This window comes from Hippoglossus stenolepis, chromosome 7, assembly GCF_022539355.2.
Source record: "Hippoglossus stenolepis isolate QCI-W04-F060 chromosome 7, HSTE1.2, whole genome shotgun sequence".
Lineage (NCBI taxonomy): Eukaryota > Metazoa > Chordata > Actinopteri > Pleuronectiformes > Pleuronectidae > Hippoglossus > Hippoglossus stenolepis.
Window position 1 is genome coordinate 7,833,302 of NC_061489.1, and position 23,217 is coordinate 7,856,518.

At 44.0% G+C, this 23,217-nt stretch overlaps 1 protein-coding gene across 1 annotated transcript in view; it reads right to left on the reverse strand.

Moving 5' to 3' along the window:
- The window catches only part of gpc3 (glypican 3), a 113,532-nt gene that overhangs the window by 10,866 nt on the left and 79,449 nt on the right, over positions 1–23,217 (reverse strand). The window contains exons 6-7 of the mRNA XM_035160598.2: positions 20,513–20,624; positions 4,445–4,631 (exon numbers count right to left, since the gene is read on the reverse strand). Of these exons, the coding sequence (XP_035016489.1) occupies positions 4,445–4,631; positions 20,513–20,624 (299 nt within the window). The remainder of the gene's footprint in view (positions 1–4,444; positions 4,632–20,512; positions 20,625–23,217) is intronic.

A 23,217-nucleotide genomic window follows, 5' to 3' on the forward strand; every position in this document is an offset into this window, starting at 1 on the left:
CTGAGCACATCTCCCTCTGTCTCACGCCAACCTGTGGCACGCAGGCCCTCTACCTGGCAGCCACATGTGGACGACTCTAACTGGGCACACATTCATGAGTGCAGTAGCTCATATCGTCAGCTCTCTGAAACTGAAATAAGGAGGCAACAGAAATACATGGCGGACATACCCAGAGATGCCTGAGCTAGTGTCAACAGTGTCTGGATTATGGCAACTATGATGAAGACATGTGGCAAACACTAATGTGGAGGACCGGCGCCGTGTGACTCACCTATCATGTGCTGAGGGTCGGGGGTCACATCTGCAGTTAATTAACATACCAGGTTGTCCTATTGGCAGCGCTTTTTGCTGTTAATTCCACCCTCATACAAAGCGAAGGATGTTTAGGTTTCACAGTGTATCAACCTTTAGAGTTATCAAAGGTGTTTTTGTCTCTTTCTGTTCTTTCCCCGCATTCTTTCATCACCTTCTTCTTTCTTTTACTCGCCCCTTTGTTCCAGCCGCAAAATTTGTAGCAGAACTGAAAGGTGAGCCCAGCCCACCGTCTCACCGTAAGCGGCGTGTTTCACATTACAGGAATATTTCTACTTTGTATTTTGCTAACCCCTGGCGATAATAAAACGCTCACAAGCTTAGAAAAAAAGAAAGAAAGAACAGCTTTCCTCCAGAGTGCTTGCAGTGACCAAACGTCTGAGCACAGGAGCATAACAACAGGTCTATTCACACGGCTCCTGCTGAGTGCGGCGAGGTACAGCGCACAGCAAAGGCCCGTCCAGCTCAGCGAGAAAACACACAAGGCAGAGCTCTGGGCCGATCCCACCAACTGTTGGCTTTCAGACGCTCGAATGTTTCCAAACTGCATCAAAAACCCATTTTAACATGTCACTTAGTCGAGCAGTTGGATGTTAAAACTCTTAAGTCGCCATTTCTATAAGTGGATTAGAATTAAGAGGTCAGCTCCTGTTATAAAAATTGACATTTCTGTGGTTGATTCCACCTTTTCTTTATGTCAATCATTTTCTTTCAAGAAGGAACCCTAATGGTAACTCTAAGACTAGTGAAGCGACGTAATACACTGATTAAATGCACCATTTCAACCGGTTTTAACTGGTTTTAATGCTGAGGCTGATGTCTCACCACGCCGCCATTTATTTCCCACAAGAGCTGAAACTCAGCTGGAAACAAATGATTCACCTCGACGCCAGGTTTTCATGTTTCACAAGGGTAGCAGCGTTGTAAGACTGTACGGTGAATTACTCACTGTTTTTGTGAGGCTACAGTCTGAAAACACTGCAGTACACATTTGAAGCAAGAGCAGCAGAAGAAAAAAAATGAAGCAAGGACGAGTGAATGAAGAGAGGCTTTGAGAGGAATCTGTGAGCAGGTTTGTGAGGAGACGGTGGCAGGCGCTTTGAGCCTGACACAGAGGCTGTACAGTCTGAGGCCAGGTGTATATGAGAGCATCGGAACACACAGGTGAGCCCTCATCCAGTGTGAAAATACTCTTTTCCACTGGTTAGAAAATCCAGTAACACCCACTAACATCTGGCTTTTGTCTATTCACTCCTGGATCAAGTAGACACTGGTTTTTATCGGCTCCTGCTCTGAACATCAGCGATGGAAAGATGACACTCGGCTGAACGCACGAATTTCTTCTTTATTTTGTCAGTTTAGATGCTGACTCTGCACCTTTTCGGGCGACGTTAGGGCGTTGATGGATAAAAAACCATGAACGTTTGTGTCCGTATTCTTTGGAACAACGTGCAACAGGACTGGCAAGAAAGTGAAGTGGGAGAACGCCTCAGTTTCCATATATACGTTCAAGATGTCGCACATGACTCACCGCCGAAAAAAAACAGAAAGGCAAACTCCTTCACTGGCAATGGTAAATACCCACATTTAAAAAACCTGTGTGTTACATGTCACCCTTTACTACCTTATGTTATTCCATAACTGTCAGTTACATAGGCTTGTTCTAACAATGTGCATATGGTGCAACAAGTGACCTCAGACAAATCATTTGATTATCTGACCATCACTACTATCTTACAAAGTGTGATGTTGTCATTGATTGCTGTGATGGTGATCTACCAGATGAGCCGTGAGCCTGGAACACACTGGAATACAACAGATCTCCCAGCACTCAAATTATGAGGAAAATTTAAGTATCCGACACATCCCCAGAGGTCAGAGCACAGATTGTATCTGATGTTTGAGCTGTAACTAGTTCGATGCCTGGCTTTGAGCCTGGCTTTTGTGAGTTGGGGGTGGTGTGTGAGGGGGGGTCCCACTGTCCTGGAATAGCTCTCCTGGCCTGGAATTCTCTCGGGAATGTGCAGCATGTGTGTGTGTCTGTGTGTGTCTGTATGTGTTGTGGGTGAGTGGCGTTAGTGATCATAAGGTTATGGAATCTGTGGAGAGAATGAGCGAGGACAGATCAATCATGATGCACGTTTGGGAACATCCTCTGTGTGGTCAGCAGGTTGACAGCTGGACTGTTGGGGGGGGTTCAGGTCTGCCTCTGTCCTGTCTGCACCTTGTTGTTGTTGTAGCTCCTGTCACCTTTCCCCAACTCCTCTCATCTGTGTGTGTGTGTGTCTGCTCCAGGCTTTGTGAAAACAGATCTGCCTCGTCCATCTCGGAGCAGCAGAGCACAGACAGGCAGCCCATTAGGCCTCATACTCTGTAGGTCGACCTTTGAACTCCAGTCCCCTGTTTGACCAAAGTGGGCTGAGCGGACGTGCTAGGTCAGCATTTCTCTGGGTCATCACAGGCTATCAGTGGCTATCTGTTTATCAGCCAATGAGCAGGGACTCCACAAGGTCTGCAAACATTACTGGCTTGTGTACAAACAGGCGCAAACAGGCCTATATGTGCCTGCAGACGCAGTGCCACACTTAATGTGCTAATTCACAGGAAAATAATAGACATACTCAGGGTACTGACGTCGACATTAAGGTCAGACTATAAAGGGAACTTTAAATTCCCACAGTGTCAACCTTCAGCTGCCTATAAACCAGAGGAGACAGTGTCTTTTCAAATGAAAACATGGACAATCTCTGTCCACACGAGCGTATTTGCTTTGTGTCCATACTAACATGCCTGAAAACACATATAATGTGGCCGCTCATGTGCACTGAGCATGCCCACGCCAGTGTAAAAAGGACATGGGAACTGTTGCAGATTGCTAAAATAATAGCTTGTCTCCTACACATGTAAACAGTTGTATCATTGTAAAATCCAGAATTTAACTGTATAACAGCTGTTAGCAAAGACAACAGAGTCAAAAACACTTGTAATTGATTATTCATGTTGCGTTCTACACTGGTAGCCGAGGCTAATGACGGTTGTTTTCTTCCAGGAGGGGGTCATGTGATAGGAGGCTGAAGTACCAGCGAAGGCTACATTGAGACCAGATAGATCCAATCAACAAGCAGTAGAGCAGCAGTGTTTTCAAACTTCTCAGTTTTAGCAGCTCTAAATCTCCAGAGTAGTGTGGACGCCATGCGCCATGCATTTTCAAATGAAAATGTAGTAGAGTAGATGTAGCCTTAAAGCACATGTAAGGTAAGGTAATGTGCTAATTCACAGAAAAATACAAGACATTTTTGGGGTTATGAGAAAGAGATTGAAGCCAGTCTATAAAGGGAACTTTAACTTTCCACAGTGTCGACCTTCAGCAGCTAGTAAACCTGAGGAGACTGTGTAATGACTCAGGGTCTTACTCTCACGGCCCGGCCTGCTGGAAGTGATGGCCCTGCAGGATTCCTGCGTTATCCCCAGGTTCCTGCTCCCGCTCTCTGCCTGACAAACCCAAATCTCTGCCACAACACCCCGGAGAGGAGGACTACTCCCAGCGCACTGTTTGCTCAGCTGCGTCGGCTTTGTGTCTGCGTATGGAGCGATCAAACCCCCTTGTTCCTGCTCCCTGTCTGTTTTCTCCCTTTTTTCTGTTTGGTTTCTTTTCTTCCAACAGTTTGTAGCTTCATTTGTTCTATGTTTGGCTTTCAGGTAGCACATCTGACATTTCTCATGGGATTGACAGCGCGGAGGTCGAAAGGTTGAGGTGAGGCGGCTACCTGAGGAAGTCTCACTTCTCCTGCGGCATAGTGTCACGGTGGTGTCAACATGTACAGTAGTCATGTCAACACCTCTCTGCTGTGCCCACGGCCTGTGTTTGGACTGTGATGGCTCTGACTCACTGCGGAAGCAGCCAAATCTATTCATGCACTCACCACTTTGAAAATAAATAGCTCCAATTTGGTTTGCAGGCTTAAAAGTAAACAACTTAATAGCTTGTGCCCAACATGTTTTTCTCAGCCCATCTCATAAATGCAATTTCAAGTAATTTGACGTTATCAACTTATGCAGCAGCTCATTTGAAACCACACACTCTGCAGTTAAAGTTGATTTTGCGATACAGTTTCAATCACGTGCTTCCAACCTGCAAAGATGCGCAACCGTTTGCGTCTTGGTGGCGGCCCCAGCCCTGACACTCCAGTGCATTCGTCTTCATCGTCACAGTCACCGCTCTGGAATCCCTCATCCCCATCATCACTCCACCCGTCCACTCCGCCACCACGGGACCGGGCTCTCCAGCGTTTCTCAGATACCGTCACAAGCCGCAGCAACTGTGGGACAAACAGGAAGTAGTTAAAGGTAATGACATTAAAATCCTCTTAGTCGCTCTGTGAATCATTCTGTGGCCGGAATGTGCCTGTGTGCATTAATGGTTTAACGAAGCTGTGAAAATAAGTGAGGGTTGCCTCTTGAACTGACTGTGCACTGTGTGATTATAACAGTATGAGGGGAAATTCCAGACAAAAACACAGCGAGATCTAACAGTGCTGGTTTTTGACAAACTCTAATTATAATCACCAGGCAGGAAAACCGTTTCGTTATCGGTGCCAGTTTTGTTATATTTGTCCAAACGTGATTCATTCAAAGGGCTGTGGCTGTGGATTCATGTAATTTACTGGTAGAAAAAAGAAACAGTGGGGCAAGCAGACTGGTATGATTGTGTTGTTTTTGGCAAACATCAGTGTCCTGAGTGGTCGAGTCAGGGCAACAAGGATACAATAATATCACATAACACACCCTGCCCCAGTGGACACTAAGGCCCCAAGATCTAAAACGAGAAAGATAATGAAAGGTAATGATGGAAAAAAAGAGATGTTAATGTTTGTAATATTCTGACACTTTGTGCTTTTACTTTTAAAATCTTATTCAAATCATGTTTTCGATTAGAACCCTCTCTTGCGAGGGAGACCAGGTCAAGATGCAGCATGAAAAAGTTACAAATGAAACAAAATCAGGGAACAGACAAGTCAAGTCTTAAAAACAAAAGACAACAACACACAGAAGCCGACAAACATATAAAACAAGCAGAAGTGTTGAATTTTCAACAGAATATAACCTAATTTGCAGCAGAATCTTAATGCAGTTTGGCCTCTGGGCTGTAAAAGCAGTCGTTCTTGTTCCCAATATTTTCCCAAGTGATTTGCAGGAGCTCATAATGTGTTGTGCAACACATACCACCAGTGTTTATGGAGAACTGTGGTGAACTAATCAAGTCATAAATAATAAAATAAATGTTGAAGAGCTAGAAAGTAATTTCATAAAAAGTCTTATAGTTCCTCTGAACCAAAAATAAAAGGATGGGAAAAAGCAAACTTTACATACGTTCAATCAATAAAAGTGAGTGAAACGTTACAAACTGAAAAACGTTGTTCACAGTAACTTTTTCATTGTGTAGTTTTAGAACAACATTGATGAAAAAGAGCGATCCTGTCTTGTAGCCACGAGTGAAAACATGTGAGAAGGTTTGCAGACAACCCGTCACGACTGCTCTCTGACCATCCTTCAGTCTCCGCAGCATCACACATGATTGAGAGCCCTGCCAAGCTAACAGATGTGCTAAATTCCAGCCGCCTGCCCTGTGAGCCTCCTTTCATTTCACCGCGCTGCCTCCGCCTTGTTTTTTTTTTATTGATTTCCTTCCTATCTGTATACGTCAGCCTGCATTTTTTTGTTGTTGTTTTTGCTTGTTTTTGTCTATGGGAGAAAATTGAGTTCATATGGGCTTTGTCTCAGGTCAGCTGCGACATCTGCCTGGGATCTGTGTGTGTGAGACAGAGAGCGGAGGTATAAAAACCCAGAGCTAATCACAGAATTACGTCAGTCAGAGGATAAACAACCCTCTTCCCTCCGCCTGCATATACAAACTCAGTCAATCTGGGTTTTACAAGGGACATAAACTCTAAAGTTTAGAGAGGGAACACACATAAGCCTGTTCCCAGAATGGCTGCCGAACAACCCTCCATTCATTTCGGCACATTGCGGCCATACACGGACGATGACCACAACATTTCAAAACCCCTGGTCACTTAGATAGAGGGATGGACCAGTAACTCACAGACAGCACGGCTGGACCAGAGGAACATTTCACCTCCATTTGTGGCCGCATAGCAAAGCGCCACCTGTTGACCGAGCAGAGCCCTCAGGTGTCACATTAAACACACCGTTATCTCCCAGAAACAAACTCTCCCCTGTGACAAATAGGACTTTAATGTACTGAACCATTTTGTTAAAGACAGAGCTGTGTTTGTCGGCATTTGCCAGAGTCCTTTAGAGATTTACTGAGGTGCTGAAATTCCTCTTCATGGTCTGTATCCTGGCAACATCGGTCGCACTTTGGGAGGGGTGAGGCGCCTCGCGGCGCAATTAAAACGCAAACAAACACTTGTAAAGCAAGTAGCGGAAGATGTGGTTCAGGGTATTTTAGAACAAAACCTAAAAAAAGGTAAGCGGAGCGAGGGGAAACAGTGACTGTCATATCCCTTTTAGAGCTGAGACTGGGTGTAAATCACCTCCTGCTAACATACACACCAGCTCCCCAACACATAAACAGACAGGCTGTCCTCTGATTCACTCTGTCCTCACTCACAGACACAGCAGTGCACTGAGCCAATCCTTTATGTGCGTACGAACTTTTGTGCCAATCTCTCAGGTAGATGATATTTCACACGGTGAGTGAAAACTTTGACCTGACAGTGGCAATAGAGAAAACATCAGGGGATCAACAATGCCATTGGATTTCATCCTGTATCCCACGCTTATTTGGCCTATGGGCAAAGGGGAGAGTGCACCTTAGTATTCTCTGCATTTGTGATGTCAAACATGATGCACCAGGGAAAAAAACAGAAAGGCAAACTCCTCTACTGGCAATGGGAAAGGAGTCAAATGCCTTTTTTAGCTTGTTTACCCATGTTTGAAAAACCCACGTAAAGCTGCTGGCTTTGACGTACAAGAGATACAGGAGACATCTTTCACTCGGAGTCGTGTGTATTGGACCGACTGGCGAGCAAGGCTACAGTCGATCTAAAGTGAGTTTTACAATTTGGAATCAAACTCCAGTTTCAGACACACATGGATCATAGGATCAGGAACATACCAGCTATAAATAGTATCAGATGAACAGCAGATGAAAAATATGTTTAAATATGGGGGGTGGCGGGGCCATGCCCATGCCTCTGTGGCTGGGCACTGTGTTTTCTGCCCGCTGGCTGGCTGCCTCTGCCACAGCTGCGGTAGAGGGGAGGGGTGGGATGTATGTTTGTGTCGAAAGTGACGCTGCACTTTTGGCATGGCTGAGCCACAGCGTGATCCGGCAAGAGACTTGATATTTACCACAAGAGGGGGGAAACCTCAAGTGGCTCTAGGCTGGAATCTTCTCCAATTAAAAAAAAAACCAAAAGCAAAAGGAAGCAGCGAGGAAACAAATAAAATAGAAAAATTTTCCAAAGAAATGCTCAGTATGTTTTCCATTAGGAGAAGAAATCTGGCAGTCTCACTATTCCCCTCTCTTTCTCTCTTCAATGTTTTGAGAGTCACATCGGGAGCTGGCTTGGACAGACAGCTGGACACAGAGAACATGTAATCAGTGCAGCTACAGGCATCCCGCAGGCCACAGGGTTCACCTCCCCTTAACACAAAAGCACAAGTCACACCAAGGAAACACGGGCTCAAACGCTGCACACAAAGCCCAAACATGTGGCAGATTGCTCAGTGCAGGCCAGCCCAGACAGAGACACTGAAACCGCAAGTCTGTCACTGCCTCCCACACATGACATGAACTCCACGCAGGGTCAGTGTTCGACATGACAGCTGCTACCGAGCCCCAGAGACCGGCCACTGGTTGACCTGCAGCGACAGAAAACAACCTGCCCATCAGCTGGGAGTCCTCAGCGTGAGATCCTACGTCACAAAACATGAATCACAGGCAGAGAGAGAACAAATCTGAAAATGAGCTGAAAAAATGTAATACAATAACATAATAATTTAGAAGTGAATGTTGAAGTGCCCTTGTGAGTAAAACAGGGAGAGGGTGAGGAATGAAGACAGAAAGCCAATAGAAAGAGAGGAGATCTCGTGTGTGATTGGGATCAGGGCCTGTGTTATGTCCTGCTCTCCACGCACAGGACTTGTCTGCACAAGCTGCTCATGACTCGGCCCAGACGGAATCTGCTGCACTGAATGTTTCTATCAATGCCTCAACACATCTTGTCTACAAATCTAATCTAGAAGAACTTGAAGCCTGAATTCCCAAGCAGACTTCTGCTTAGCCCATGCTCAGAACAAAGGCCCTGCTTCGCTGTCTAATGTTGATCCCATCTGTAATTGCTGTGAGCTGAATGCTTAAAATGCACACTGCCATCAGCATACTGTTTTCAATTTAGCTCAGTGATGAAAGCCAATGACCAAATTTTTGGGGTTTCAAGCGTTTACTGCATCAACAGAAAAATGTCCAGAACATTAAGGCAAGGGGTGGTGCCATGCAGGAGGCGGGACATAACGTACAAAGTCACATGTTTTTGTTTACAGCACATCAACACCGGTGTCGGCTCTTATCACTAAAAGCTCTTGAATCTTGTTGTCTTTCCAAGTAGACATCTTTGTCTTTTACATTTTCTTACTGCGATATTTGCATTTTTCTTTTCCAGTTTTCTTCTGTTGCATGTTAGAAATGTCTTCAAAACGCCCACTCATTTGCTGTGAATGTTCCGGACATTTTCCTGCTGTATTCTCAAATGGTCTCACTTGGATATTTTGCTTCCCGGGCTAGCAGGTAAAATTCAGGAAAATGGGTAACTGACCCAGATATTTGCGTTCTCACATAACAGCCTCTTTGGAGAATTTCAGGAAAATGTCTGGAGTAGCGCATGTCTGAAAGCAGCTTATAGTTGTGATGAACGATCAGAGAATTACTACTCTTAGCTCCACAGAGCTTTTTAGCTGCTTTCAGCTCATTGTTTTGGTTTTCTAACCCTCAATTCTTGGTTCCCTGTCACTGTTCTCATGTATCCCTTATTCAGCCAAAGCAGGCAGCTGTATTAAAAAATGAAAGCGAAAAGAAGAAGGAAGCTACCTGCCCACGTCCGAACACCACATAAAGTTAACGACTAACTGGAGAACACAGTTTACAGAACATAGCGTTTAGGAGCTTAAGAGCCAGATAATTCCCTTTAGAGCTGGTGGAGACAAATAAATAAAAGGAGAGTGGATATTGGATTCATCAGGTGGCAAGAGACATGACTCCAAATGCATGCTAATGTTGCCACAGACTATATAAAGACCGACGATGTGTCTCCACTTCCTCTCTTCTGTCTCAGCTGTCAATCATGATGTTTCACCTCGTTTTTATAGCGGCAAATAACTAACTAGAAAAGCACTCAGTGGAGCGCATACCTCCCCCAAGGCCCAACAGTCCCCTTACGAAAACACATTTGAATTCCTTTTTTTTAACCAAATAACACACTCATAAACTTAAGTCCCCTAAACATGGCTCCTTTTTAAAAATAATCTCTAAATTAATCTCTGAGAAATCAATGAAAATGTTACAAATATTGAATGGGTTCTTTCCTGAACCCTAATCTGTCCAATAGATTTTGTGTAATCCTGCCAACTAACAAACAATAATGTTGACAAATGTAAACATAACCTCCTTGGCGGTGGTAATTCAAACAGAACTTACTGGTAAAAGGAGCATTTGAACAAACATCAGTGTGATAAAAACTACCTATAATAACAGACCCCAACTTTGAGACAAACGTGTTTGACTTTTTGGTTTGGTCCATTTCCCATTCATTAACATGGAGGATGCGTGATTTATGACCAATACTGCAGCCAGCCACCAGGGGGTAGTCAAAATGCTTTGGCTTCACTTTTGGGGACCTGTAATGATGTGAATCTTTGTATAGAGACTATGGTGTGAATGTCTATACTTACAAGCTACCTCCCCCATCTTACGTCTTTCAACAATGTTTCTGAGTTCCCAAATCTCAGCAGTTAACTTAACTGTAGGAGTGATGACTAAAACTAAAAAAGAATCAAACTTACCCTTTAGTTTTTAATAGTGATGTCGAAACAGGTTCTCAAATGAGAAATTCAAAGTTAAAACAAAATGCTTTTATAGTTTCATTTATCTAGACAACTAATGTGCATTCAGAACATTTATTTAAAAATGACTTGCTGCATTTTACACTGTCTCTAATTAATCTCAGAGTTCCAGTGAAACTAAACTTGCACTGTACGACTGATGGCATATTTTGAAAGCTAAGTCGAGGCTGATGTCCAGGTCACAGTCTTAGAAAGATCAAACTTACGACTTTTCAGCCCCGACTATTTTTCTTAATAAATGAAGGAAATGTTTTTTCTCTGCACCTAATCCCCACATGCACTCTGAGCTGCTGCGCCTGTGTCGAGTCTGCAGACGAGCTGTTTAGACGAGCGGGCCAAGAGAAGAAGTAAGAGGGTGGGAATGAATGAGGGACTCCATGGGAGAGACAGGCAGAGGAATGACAGGAGGCACTTTCCACAGTATGAGTCATGGAAAGCACCTCAGCACGTTGACAGACCGAGCAGCGTTTCGGACGACACAGCTTGCCCAACAGTCCCACCCGCTTTCCCTGACTCATTACTCAACTCTTATTGAATATGAAATGTAAGGAGCCACGCTTTCTCATTCTTCTCTTCTGGGGTTTTTTTCCGGATCCTGTAGTCTTCCTGTATCTGTCCGCGGTCGAGTATGTCACGCAACAGGAGCCCAGCCTCAGACAGTTAATGCAGACAAGATTAATTTCCTGATGTTAATTCCAGTTGGAACAGAACACACAGAGGGAAAAAGTAGCTCTCCAGTCATGTATTAAACTGGGCGTGTGTCCACTCCACCTTCCCGACTAAGCCCATAAGGCTATTTCCAGATTTCTGTAGTTTGGACTGAACTTGGATGGGGGTTGTTGGCAGGGACATCGTTCCTCTGGTAGATAATCTTTTAAAGCTAATGAAAACTCTTCTGCATACATATAAGATAGCAGATTAGAAAACTGCAGTCAGTTCTTCTCCTGGAAGAACAAAACATTTCTGTCTTGTTTAGTCAGACATTCTCAATTCAGATCTAGGCGGCACATGAAGGCACAGGGTTAACTCCCCCCCCTAGTATTAAATATATCTGGTATGACAACAATCTTCAATCTTTTTTTGAGGCTAACCAAATGAAAATCTTGACTTATGTCTGTGAATGTGCCTGATTGTCTGCATGGGGTTTAATAGTTTAAAAACATCCCATTCCTGAACAGGCCGCTGGTCACTAAATCTGATTACATCCCACAGACAATCTCTTTTTGTTTGCTGCCTGTCTGCTTTAAACGATATCGCCGTGGTTCCCAGAGTCATGTGTTGCTAAGAAAACCTCTATTTTGACATCAGCAGACTATCTGTGCATATCCCATGATCACACCTAGTGGGAGCCATGGGTGGGATGTAACAAATGCATTTACTTTGTTACTTCAAGTATCTGTACTTTTCTAAAGTAGATTTATTTTTCATGTAGGTTTAACTTTTGTTCCACTTAATATCTGTACTTTCTACCCCATTACATTTTTTCAAAAGATAGCATTACATGCTCACGTTGTATTTCTATATTTTTTCAGGTTATGAATAATGAGAGGGGAATTGGTCCACTGATCCAACCAGCAGACAGGTAACATTAGGGACCACTTCTTCAAACGTAAAAAAAACAACAGAAGAAAAACATACTGCTCCTGTGGTTTCATCCAAGTGTCTGTAAGCCCCGACATTCAAATTTGACTTGAAGCAGTGTTATTTACACCATGTTTTTAGCCTAAATGTCAGCGATGCCAGCCGAAGTAGTGGTGCTACTCCGCACCCCGCACATACCCTTGGGCGAGAGCTTGTGTGTGGTGTGTGCGGTGTGTGCGGTGTGTGTATGTGCAAACGTGAACGCGGCTCCAGAGGATATCAGAGGACATTTAGGCTAAAAACATTTTGTAAATGATGCCCCAGTTACTTCAATTGTATTGGATTTGGCTGCAACACTGGTTACCCCTGAAACACCAAAAGTGTTTTGTGGACTCAAACACTACGCCCACCCCTCCATCGGCATAGTGGTGAGTAGATAATGAGTGAATTTTCATTTTTCGGTGAACTATCCCTTCAAGTCAAATGTTTGTGTACCTCCTCCACTATTGGCAGGAGGCCATGGATGCTCATTTGGGTGGGCAGATAATGAAATGTGGCTACAGCCAGCTGTTCAACTGCTGGCTAGTATATCCTGTAGTTAATAGAGTGCTAGACAATAGCAAACTGGGGGCAAAGATGGAGAAGTAAAAAAAAAAAGGAAGAGGAAACGAACTACCACATACTGCAAAGGTATGTAGGGTGAGATGTGAGCAGATGATAAAGTCAGGGAGTGTGAACACTTTGACAGGACGAACAGAGACTACACGCTGCTGTGCACCCCCCCCAAAAAAAAAATCACACACACAAACACCCCCATCCCACCAGAGCGCTGCAGTGCCAAACAAAAGGCTGAGGGGGAACAGAGGAGATCTCTGACCCTCACAAGGAGACCCTCTGATGACCTAGCAGAGACAGGAAACAGGAAGTGTGACCCCTGACCTCTTTTTTTGGGAGGGGGGATTCTGTTACACAGCAACACGTGACTGTGCCCAGTGACAACAAATCCAGGATGTGCAGATCAGCTCAGAGACTTCGGCAGGAAGACTCAGCTGTTTGTGTCTCTGCTCGCCAACAGTAATCAACAAAAAGGAAAAGAGTCAGCATCTTCATTTTAGAAAGAGAGAATAAAAAATAAAAAAAACTCACAGGTGAAAACAGTGAGTGAAGTGGTTGCTGGACATCGTGAGCAGGTTGGCTTGTACAGAAGGGTTTTTATATGCAGGCTGTGTGATAATTACACCCAAGTGGGGTGGTGGAGGTGTGGGAGTGAAGGGGTGGTGGGGATAAAGAGAGGTACCCCGACCCTGGCCTCAGGGTTGAAGGTGAGGGGATGGGGAGGAGGAAGAGGCGACAAGGAGGCAGGGAGAGGTGGAGGTATTGAGGTACGAAGGAATGGGTGGCAGTGGTGGAAAGAGATGGTTGGGCCTCATTAGCAGGCAGACTAATTGGGAGGAAAAAAGACCCTCACATGCTCCGTCTGACCTCCCAGCCAGCGGGATAGAAAGTCAGGGTGGGAGTGGGGTGTGTGAGAATGTGTGTGTGAGAATGTGTGTGTGTGTGTGTGTGTGTGTGTGTGTGTGTGTGTGTGTGTGTGTGTGTGTGTGTGTCTGGAGATGAGGGGCGGGGGGTCGGTATCTCGTAGTTGGATTCCTAAAGTCAAGGAAGCATAACTCTTCAAATCCTAAACTTACCATGTAGTCAGAAGTCTCCAGAAAATGAAAGGATAACATGCGTGTGCGATGCTGTTGCAGAGGATAAACCACCTCTGCCTGCACAAAAACGCCCTGCAGCCCCTCAGAGGTTTACACCAGGTGTCACACTTCATTTAAAGAACCCTCATGGCTTATCCCCCCGCTCAAAAATACAGCGCCATAACAGCCCCCTTTTCCTCTTTCACTTCCAGAGCAGTTGTAACACCGCACACATTAAAGAAAAAAAATAAAAGAGGAGGGCGAGAGGACGAAGGCCCTGAGGGGGTATATTAAATAACCCCTCAGTAAATAACATCAAACAGAAGTCAGCCTCTTTGACTGGAGTGAGCATAATGGCTAGGTTAGCAAGTGTAAGTTTACAAAACAGCAGGTCTAGTCTGACGCCCATGGTGTCTATTAGTTTGATTGTAAGCACACCCTGTAGGAGAGAGCCAACACATGCTGGCCTTGTCGTGACGCAGCTTCCATCTTTATCTCTGCTGCGATTATAATAAATACATTGCATTGCATCTACTCGTGAATTTCAAAGAGGCTATTTGAAGTGTTGCTTTAATTCACAGCCACTCAAATGTGTGTATCACAGCTGCATATGAGCAGGAAATGTATCTGCTGTAGCTGGGTTCCTAACTATGTGTGTACAAGATTAACTGCTGCAAGTGGGCACAGTGAAAAACTCTCCGTGCCTAAGTGTGTGTGTGTGTGTGTGTGTGAGAGTTATACATTAGCAAGTGTGTTCTGTGAGAGCCTGCACGAGGTGTCGAGTGCACGCTGCCCAGGCTCTGGTGGCTCGCAGGAAGTGAGACTGCGTGATGGAATTTGCACCGCTTGGGATCTGGTTTATTTTCCACCTTGGATTTCTTGTCCTGTACCTGCAGGATTTTCCCAGGTTCTGGCTTCAATTAGGCTGGGAAGCTTGGAGGAGAGGGAGGGGATCCAGGGGGAGGTTTAGGGAGAGGGGGGAAGAAAAAGGGGGGAGGTGGGAAGAGCGACAGAACTGGAGTCTGTCACACACAACTCAGCACAGCTGGATGGATGGAGAGAAAGGAAGTGAAGAGGGAGAGATAGAGAGTGATGGAGGTGAAAGACAAAGCATTTAAAAAAGATGCTATAATATAAACGCTTTGGTGTTCATAATGAAGAGGTTTTTTATTCTTTACATGACAAAGCAAATGTAATGGTCTAAGATGAAATAATTGTGTTTTGCCAAAAGGGATTTCATAATAATCATCAACAAAGTTTATATTCATGGTGTTCCATCTCTCCAAAGACATGTCACATAGCCAGAAAGAGAAGTCGTCAGAACGATCCCAGGAGGTCTGACCCTGCAAATGGCAAACTCGTCCGACAAATGAGTGGGAAACGCTCTGTAATCAAAGACCAATCACATAATTGGTCTATTTTGCCACTAGCTCAACCATCTCCTGTGAGATTAGTTGTTCAGAGGAGAAACCCAATACTCTGGGAAGTTAAACAGATGTTCAGAAAAAAACAAACTCATCTCTCTCCAGAGCAAGAACACATCATCAAAATTATAAGCTCTAATTTAAGAGCGAACTCCAGATAAGTCTCTCCATGTGGGAAGTCGCATGGCCAGTTCTCCCATTAGCTGCTTCAAGACCTGCACTGAACTAATTTCCAGACATTCTGCGGAGAAGCTGTATGTGAGAACTCAAATGTTCAAGTGGGATTCACCACAAGTGAGAGGGCGTGTTTATGACGCCTCTAACAAAGGACAGAGGCAAAAATTAAAACAAAAAACTAAAAGAATGCAAACATCTCAGGATGAAAAAGTGTTGCCATACCGATGAAGATGTAAAGAGAGTTGTTGTTGATAAGGGCCGACGCCGGTGTTGATGTGCTGTAAACAAAAACATGCGAGCATAATGTTTACATCACGTCCTGCTGCCTCTTTATGCTGCACCACCCCTCGCCTCCCCGCGCTCCAGAGATTTTCCTGTTGTGAACGCGTCTGACCAGAGAACCTAAGAGAAACTCCGGAAAATGTCCGGACCCCATTGAGTAATATTCCTGGGGGGTCATTTCGGAAAACAGCTAAAATGACAGCATTACAGAGTCATATTTACTCATGAGACTCATCAGATTGGCCTCCTTGGAACATCACCAACTCTGCCACAGCCACAGGCAAGGCGAGTGTGCGGAGGTGCACACTTTAACCGTGCTGCATATACAAGGCCCAACGCGCAGACAGGACCTCACACAGGAACATGTTACCCTGCAGTGTAAGCATGCACATGCCCATGGCTCCTCACAGTCGTACACTGTTTAAAGATTCCAAGTCAAGAAGCAATAACCAAAGGAGAAAGTCATTTCTCTTCATCCATTTATAGTGCACGACTCACTTTAAACTTGGCCACGGCTAAGTCATGACATCAGCCGCTTTAGGCGTGAGAAAGCGCTATTTTATGAGCTGAGGCCACCGCTTCGAAGATATTTTTTTTTCCCTTTTGGTGTTTAGCTTAGCTGCAACACAGAGGCACAAAGGCGAATGGTCTCCCTGCCAGACTGTCTCTGTATCTGCTGATACTCTGATCAAAACTGACAACGTGAGAAATGACACATTTCCGCTGCATAGCTGAATCGTCACAGAGCACTTAAAGAGGGGAGAAGTGAAACATCAGGGGGATTAAAGTTGGAAGGAAGTGGATTCTTTGGTGGGGTCCCGTTTTTCCCCCTCACTGCTGGAGAGTGTAGCCCCTATATTTTATGACACAGTCTCACGTATACCGTGGGCTGGGACGGATTCGTGGTTCGAAAGTGGGTCAGTTCAAGCTGGAGGAACCATTGATCGTATTCAGTGTTCACAAGAGGGAAACAATGTTCATTCAGATGGAAAATGTGTGCAGGATAAAAGAGCCTAATAGGACTTGTAAAAAGCAGTACGTGAGCAGAGCTGAATGTATGTAGACGACAACACTCTATGCGTTCATCAGCTCTAAACATGCTGTCTGAGATGCTGCAGGCACACAGGCGACAGCGAGGGACTGAAATAATCAGCATGGCACCATGCTGGTTGACTTCCAGGAACATTACTATCGCATTGTTGGACCATCCGCATACACTATGCATACAAACAAGGCAGATGAAAGTAATTATCTCTGAGCTGTGGCCTATTTTCTCGTATGAGATGGTTAATTGGTCCATTTGCTTTGAGCCGTTGCAACATCATCCAGAGCCGGTGGCCTTTCAACTGGCGGGGAGGCGAAGACCTTGTAAAACTGCTTTTAACTAAACAACATCACTTTCTCCAGTGCCTTTAGAGGCTGTTTACAACACGCAGGCTCAGAGAAGCGTGGACCATGAAATGCTGTGTACGGCCTATAAACGTTCAGCAGCATTATTAAGCTCAGTTCTGTCTCTTTGGTGATATGTGACATCAGCCTTCTGTTCACTGGCAGATTCCACGCTTTGTTGACAATGGATGGTAAAATCAGCTTTGAAGTATCTCAACAACTATTGGACGTATTTTCATGAAATTATGTGCAGACATGCATGGTCCCCTGAGGATGAAACCACATTACTGATGATTCCCTCAGTTTTTATCTGGCACCAGCAGCAGGTCAAAACTTTGACTTATCCTGTGATTTTTTTGAATCTACTCGATGAAATGGCACACAAATCAATGGTTCCTTTTCTCTAGTGCCCCCATTAGGTCAATCTCTTCTCACGAATTAACCTCTGGGGGCAACAACCAATACTTTGGAGCTTCCAGTGTAGACGGTATATATCTGGGACACTGTTCACAGTCCAACACAGACCAACTTTCTTTTATCACACAAGTTGAGCGTTTCTCCTCACAAAACCCAAACAGTAATACCTTTTGTAAGTAGAGACGGGATTTTGGCTTATCTCTATCAACAGATATCTACATATGAATGCAGATAGATTAAAAAGCTGATAGCGGAGGCATTTCAGTCAATGTGTTCCTCCCCTTTTACTCTCCACAGTCTGGCAAACAAAGCCTGCGTTTAAATAAACACTACCTAAGCACAGCAATACAGAGCTGCTAGCGTAGCTGTAGACTCTTCCTGTGCCCATTCCCACTATATAACAGATGCTGTAGTTTACACAGAGAGCAGTAAATTAAGATTTCAGACACTTATCATCAGCAGTTTGTGTCTACACTGACAGCTGTGGAGTGTTGCATCTAAAAATGTGATATTGCATTGCAGTAGGTAGTGTACATGTCACAGACACTTCATTTTTGAAGGCAGTAAATGGTGGACCAATTGACACATTCGGATTTTGGACACATTTAAATTCCAGAGGAAGAGCGGGTCGTCCACTAACCAGAAGGTAGTTGATTCGATTCCCTGCTCCTCCACATTGTGTGCTGAAGTGCGCTTGGGCATGATACTGAACCCAAAATTGACGTCTGTGGCAGAGTGTGTGAGTGATGTGTGATATAGAAATAGTTACACTGTAAAGTGCAAAATAAAATGCCATATAAAACAAGGGATCATTTGTCAGATACCATTTACACTTGAATAAAATGGCGGACAATAAATACAATATTAAGTGATTGAGGACATACTCTCATTCATGAACATTAAATTAGCTTCTAACATGTTTGCAAACTTCAGAAATAGACTATTCAGTGGATTAAACATAACAAGAAATGATACACACACACACTGTAAGTAAAGGCCTCACACTCTGGCTAGAAAAACGGAATATTTGAAACTTTACAAAGGGTGAATTTCATTGCAGGATTATTGTATTATGTTGCATCATGTTGAAAGGCGTTCCTGTTATTTTGTGCATCCCACTATAGTGATGATTTGTGGTAAAAATATTATTGTCATCTGATTCCTGCACAAATAAAAAAAAGAGGTATGGCTATGAGTCATACACAGTTTTACTGCACATGAAATATGTAATCAAGCGCAGCCAGTCTTTTGTCAGATGTTAATCCAACCCATTGAAGTCGAGATCTGAAGGGAAGTTGGAGGTCAAGCAGGAATGTGCTCCACTCCGCTGTATGGTCATCAGATATGGGATTAAAAGCTCCCATGAGAATAGTCAACCTGCATAAATATCAGGCGTTTATGTAAACAATATTAAAGAGCCATAAATGTCCACATGTATGCGCCACGTCATCAGTGCAACGTTAGGGCCAGTGAGAAATGAGTATCAGGTTTCTGGGAGCATCTGAATTGACTGTTGCCATGATTCCAAGGGATTGTGTGATTTGTCTGAAACGCAGCGAGCTCAGGCGTCTCACCAAACTGCATTTTCTTGCAAATTCTCATCAGGAGCCGATCAGGATCGTGATGGCGAACAGTGTGCGTTGCATCCGCTCTGCTTCTAATCATATGAGAACAAATGATTGTGCCTGTCAGAGCAGGACGTTTTGAAAAGCTTGTTGCATTAAGGTTAGGGTTAGTGTTTGGTCTATTATAATCTTTTTAATTTAAGGGTTAGGGGTTAGGGTTGTAACTGCAGACACATACAGTCTGCCATTTGAAGAGGGTGAGGTGGTGGTTGAGGAAACACCTAACGATCCTGCTGTTCTCACTTAGAGTGCGACCATAGCGAGCATGAGGTAATACAGCCAAAGTAATGGGAAAATTGTAGCGTCTCAACCCACAAGCCCTTCGTATTTTTTTCTCGAGGGTCTCAGGCTGTCAGAGACGGGGAGTGGAAGAAGGTCCGCGGCTGCTCTTTAGATCTCCCAGGTTGTTTAAACAGCAGAGGAGGTTTGTAATCCACAGAGACAGGCCTGCAGCACTCAGAAGCTCCCGCACAAAGACCAACACACGCAAAACACACTGCACCGCTAGAAGACACTATGCATATATGTGTGTGTGTGTATGGGGCTGGGGGGTTATAGGTGGTCTACAGCAATCTGACATGTTGACAGCTACAAGTGCAACCACCAGCAACCAGGAACTACAAACAGATCTGTGGGCTGATACTTCTACCTACCCAGGCTGACTTTGAGCCTCTGTGTGAGCATCTCAGCCCACTCCAAAAAGGTGGTTTCCATGGTGATGGCAGCAGTAAAAAATAGGGCGGGGTCTTTGGCCTTGACGACAGGTGGGGGGTCGAGGGGGCTACTGTGGATGGACGACATCATTCCTGACCACAACAACTCCTCGTGTCACAACTCGAGAGAAAAGAGGGGCTTTCTGTTTTGGTGTTTGTGCTTTTTGGAGCAGTGCAGATGAGACTCAGAGCTTTCCTGTCAACACTATTTTGTTGTGTTTAAGATGAGCAAGGTTTTGACATCACCTTGAACTCATGGTTCCCAGTGGAGTTTCTCTCAAATATGAGAGAGGAAGGTGCGTTACGGTAAAAAGAAGCTGGATTTAACGTCCTCACTTGTCCTGTGCTGACAAGTGAAGATGTTAGCACCCACCCAGCCCAGTCACACACCCACAGGAGCCGCAAAGTGAGACCTGCAGCAACTTCCAAATCTAAGGTCCACTTGTGAAATAAGAAGTGCAACTAATAGTCTGATCCAATACAAACTTACAAACCCACAGAGGAGAGGGCACAGATATAGACTTACCACAGACAATTGGAAAAAAAAAAATTGTTGGACCAACTGAACAAAAATTGCTTCAATTGGTTACACACAGAAGTTCATATAAAATCATTAACAATTTTTTGTTTTTAGAGTTGTTAAAAAGTTGTCTTCTTTCAAAGTAAAGACACAGTTGAACAAAATAAGTCAGAGGAGCAAAATAATTTATGCACAAGCACGCACTCAACCCGAGACGCTCCCTCACTCTGCTCACCTGGTTGATGTGTTTGAGTTTGTCTATGATCTGGCTGATGATTGGCTCGGGGGGCTTGTTGCTCTTGGACTCAGAGCCTGGGTGCACTCGCTTCAGGCTGGGCCCGGGAAACCTGACAGGACAGATAGAGACAAAAAAAAGGGAGTCAGTTCTTTTGCTGTTCAATCTTTTTTTTTAAATGACTTTTGCTGGCTTTAAAAAGAACTGGCTGAACTTTTTTATGAGCGCAGGACACGATGACCTGACCACTGCTCCATCACTCCAAACAAGGCATTTATCACCATCTAGTGTTGATAAGATGAACGACAGCACTTCTGGTTCTCAGTTTCGTGGCTGGAAAGTTCATTTGTAATACAACCCTGACGAGAGGACTGACTTCTCTCTCACTGGAGACATTACGTCTTCAGTTAAATAGGGATTAACTCTTTTTTTTACCAGCTGATGTCGAAAGATAGTTTGAAAAATTTAATGAAAGTTATGGAGACTGGATATTCTCTGAAGAAAGAATGTATTTATTGGACTATGGTCAAAATGTTTAAGAGTACACCTTAATCAAGACCATCAGGCAGTTGGTTTCAACGCGTACGGACCACTATAGTTCAGGAATTGGAAATTTATAACTAAAATCCAACTCGAAGACAAGAAGAAGCAGATATGTCACATATAAAATATTTTATAATTACAAGCTTTACCAGGGGGCGACAACATTCTCAAAGGAGTTGAACTATTATGCAAAGTCTGGCTGCTGATTAATTTCATGCACACGAATCTGGGCAATTAGTGGCTTTTTAATCATATCTGGATTTAATAAGAGGACATTAGCAGAGATGTACTTTTTGTCCTGCTTTAGCACCGGGGGTATATTTAGGAAGGAGCAGCCTACAGGCAGGTGCTCACACGTCTCTGTGAGGAAACGCAGCTCTGTCGACACATGTGCATGTTATCAAGAGGAGGAGCTGGAGAGTCTGAGAGGCCGATTTCTCTCTGTTTGTTGTCTTTTGTGTCGAGACTCTCCTGCAGGTGTTGTTTCCCTTGAGTCAGTGCCAGGAGTTAACCCCTTCCCAGCATGCCGTTGGAGCTCTGAGGAGGACAGTAGCTGCTTTGGCATGCATGAGGCAGGTTTGTTTGGATGAGGTGTAGTCAGGATTGACAAGACATTTTCCTCAGGCACCACAGAGATGTGAGTGTAACTGAGGTCAGAGATCGAGATGTGAACGTCTATATTCCTGCAAATGTTGGAAAAACTAAGGATAAATCGGTCGGTGTTGGAGAAAAAAGTATTTTCGGATAAAAATTGAATAAGAGAAAAAAACGGCCTTGAAAAAAGTGTGTGTGCAAAGCATGAGGTCATACTCATATCACTACGACAGACGAGCACACACACACACCTTTCACCTGCCTTTACCATTCATCAGTCTTCTGCTCTCCCCAAAGTCTCCCCAGACTTTTTATTAAACTCAAATTACATTTCCCCAGTTATTTATTCTTCTTATTAGCCATGATCTCACCCCTTCTCCTCAGCTAATTATCACATTAATAATGGAAAGAGATGTGCGATCCATTAAAGACAGGAATAGAGGAAAATGGGTGGAGGAAAGAGGATTAGGGGAGAGAGATTTTGAGCGGGGATAACAGGTTAGTGTTTCACATTATAGATGCCGGATAATTTTTACCGAGACATCATTTAACATGTATCACCACTAAACCCATTTTTCACCACTGATAGTCTCAGTTGTCAGCTCTCAGTTTGTTATCCGATCGTTTTCTGCGTGTTATTGTTTGGTGATGTGATCGGTTACCTCCAATGATAACCTAATCTAATCTAACACCAATTACCATTCCATTAGGTCCAGTCTGCATGAGTGAATAAACAAGGGAGAGGAGAAGCAGGAGTCCAGGTGTTGCGAGGATACATAATGGAGTGTGATGCTTTTCACACCACCTGATGGATCACACCTCCAGTCCCAAGCATGGTGAGGTCTGTGGCCCGTACACAGTCAGGCTGCTCCGGTGTGTCATGTCATGTTGAGCAAAAAGTGAATCGAATTTAGATGACATTGTGAAAATAGCTGGAAGGGACTGTCTGAAAATGACTGGTGTGGCTTATAGCTGAACTTTATGTTTGTCAACAATCATGTAGTTTCAAGTATGTTTTTTTCGAGTTAGAAAAAAGCTGCAACACTCAAACACCCACTCAATTTCAAAATAATATTTCACACCAAAGTTAGCGGGTATATACAGGAGTTTGGAATGCAAAGATAGAAGAAATTAGCATGTTCACCCAGTTGCCATGCTCCCATCAATGCTGATTGGATTGGATTGTACCCATTCCCATTACTGACAAAAGTCAGACGTTAGTTGGTTTTGTTGACCAATGGAAGAGAAGCTTAATGTAACAGAAAGCATTTAATTGTTTACCCCATATAGAGAATCTTAATATTTAATAGGATTTCTAATGTACAACACCAATTTAGACAAGTGAAAGTCTCCTCCTGGATGGTTTTGTTAATCTGCCATTCCACCACTTTTGTCTTGGATGAACTGGCATGACATTTTGTATTTAAATACCATTAGTCCCTAGGAGATGTCTCCTGTTTACTTAGGTGATCCTTGACCTTTCCTCTATTGTTTCATGAGCTTGACATTTGTGTGTTTTAGTTAAATCGCTCATCCACTAGCAGATAGATTATCATCAAATGTGGTGG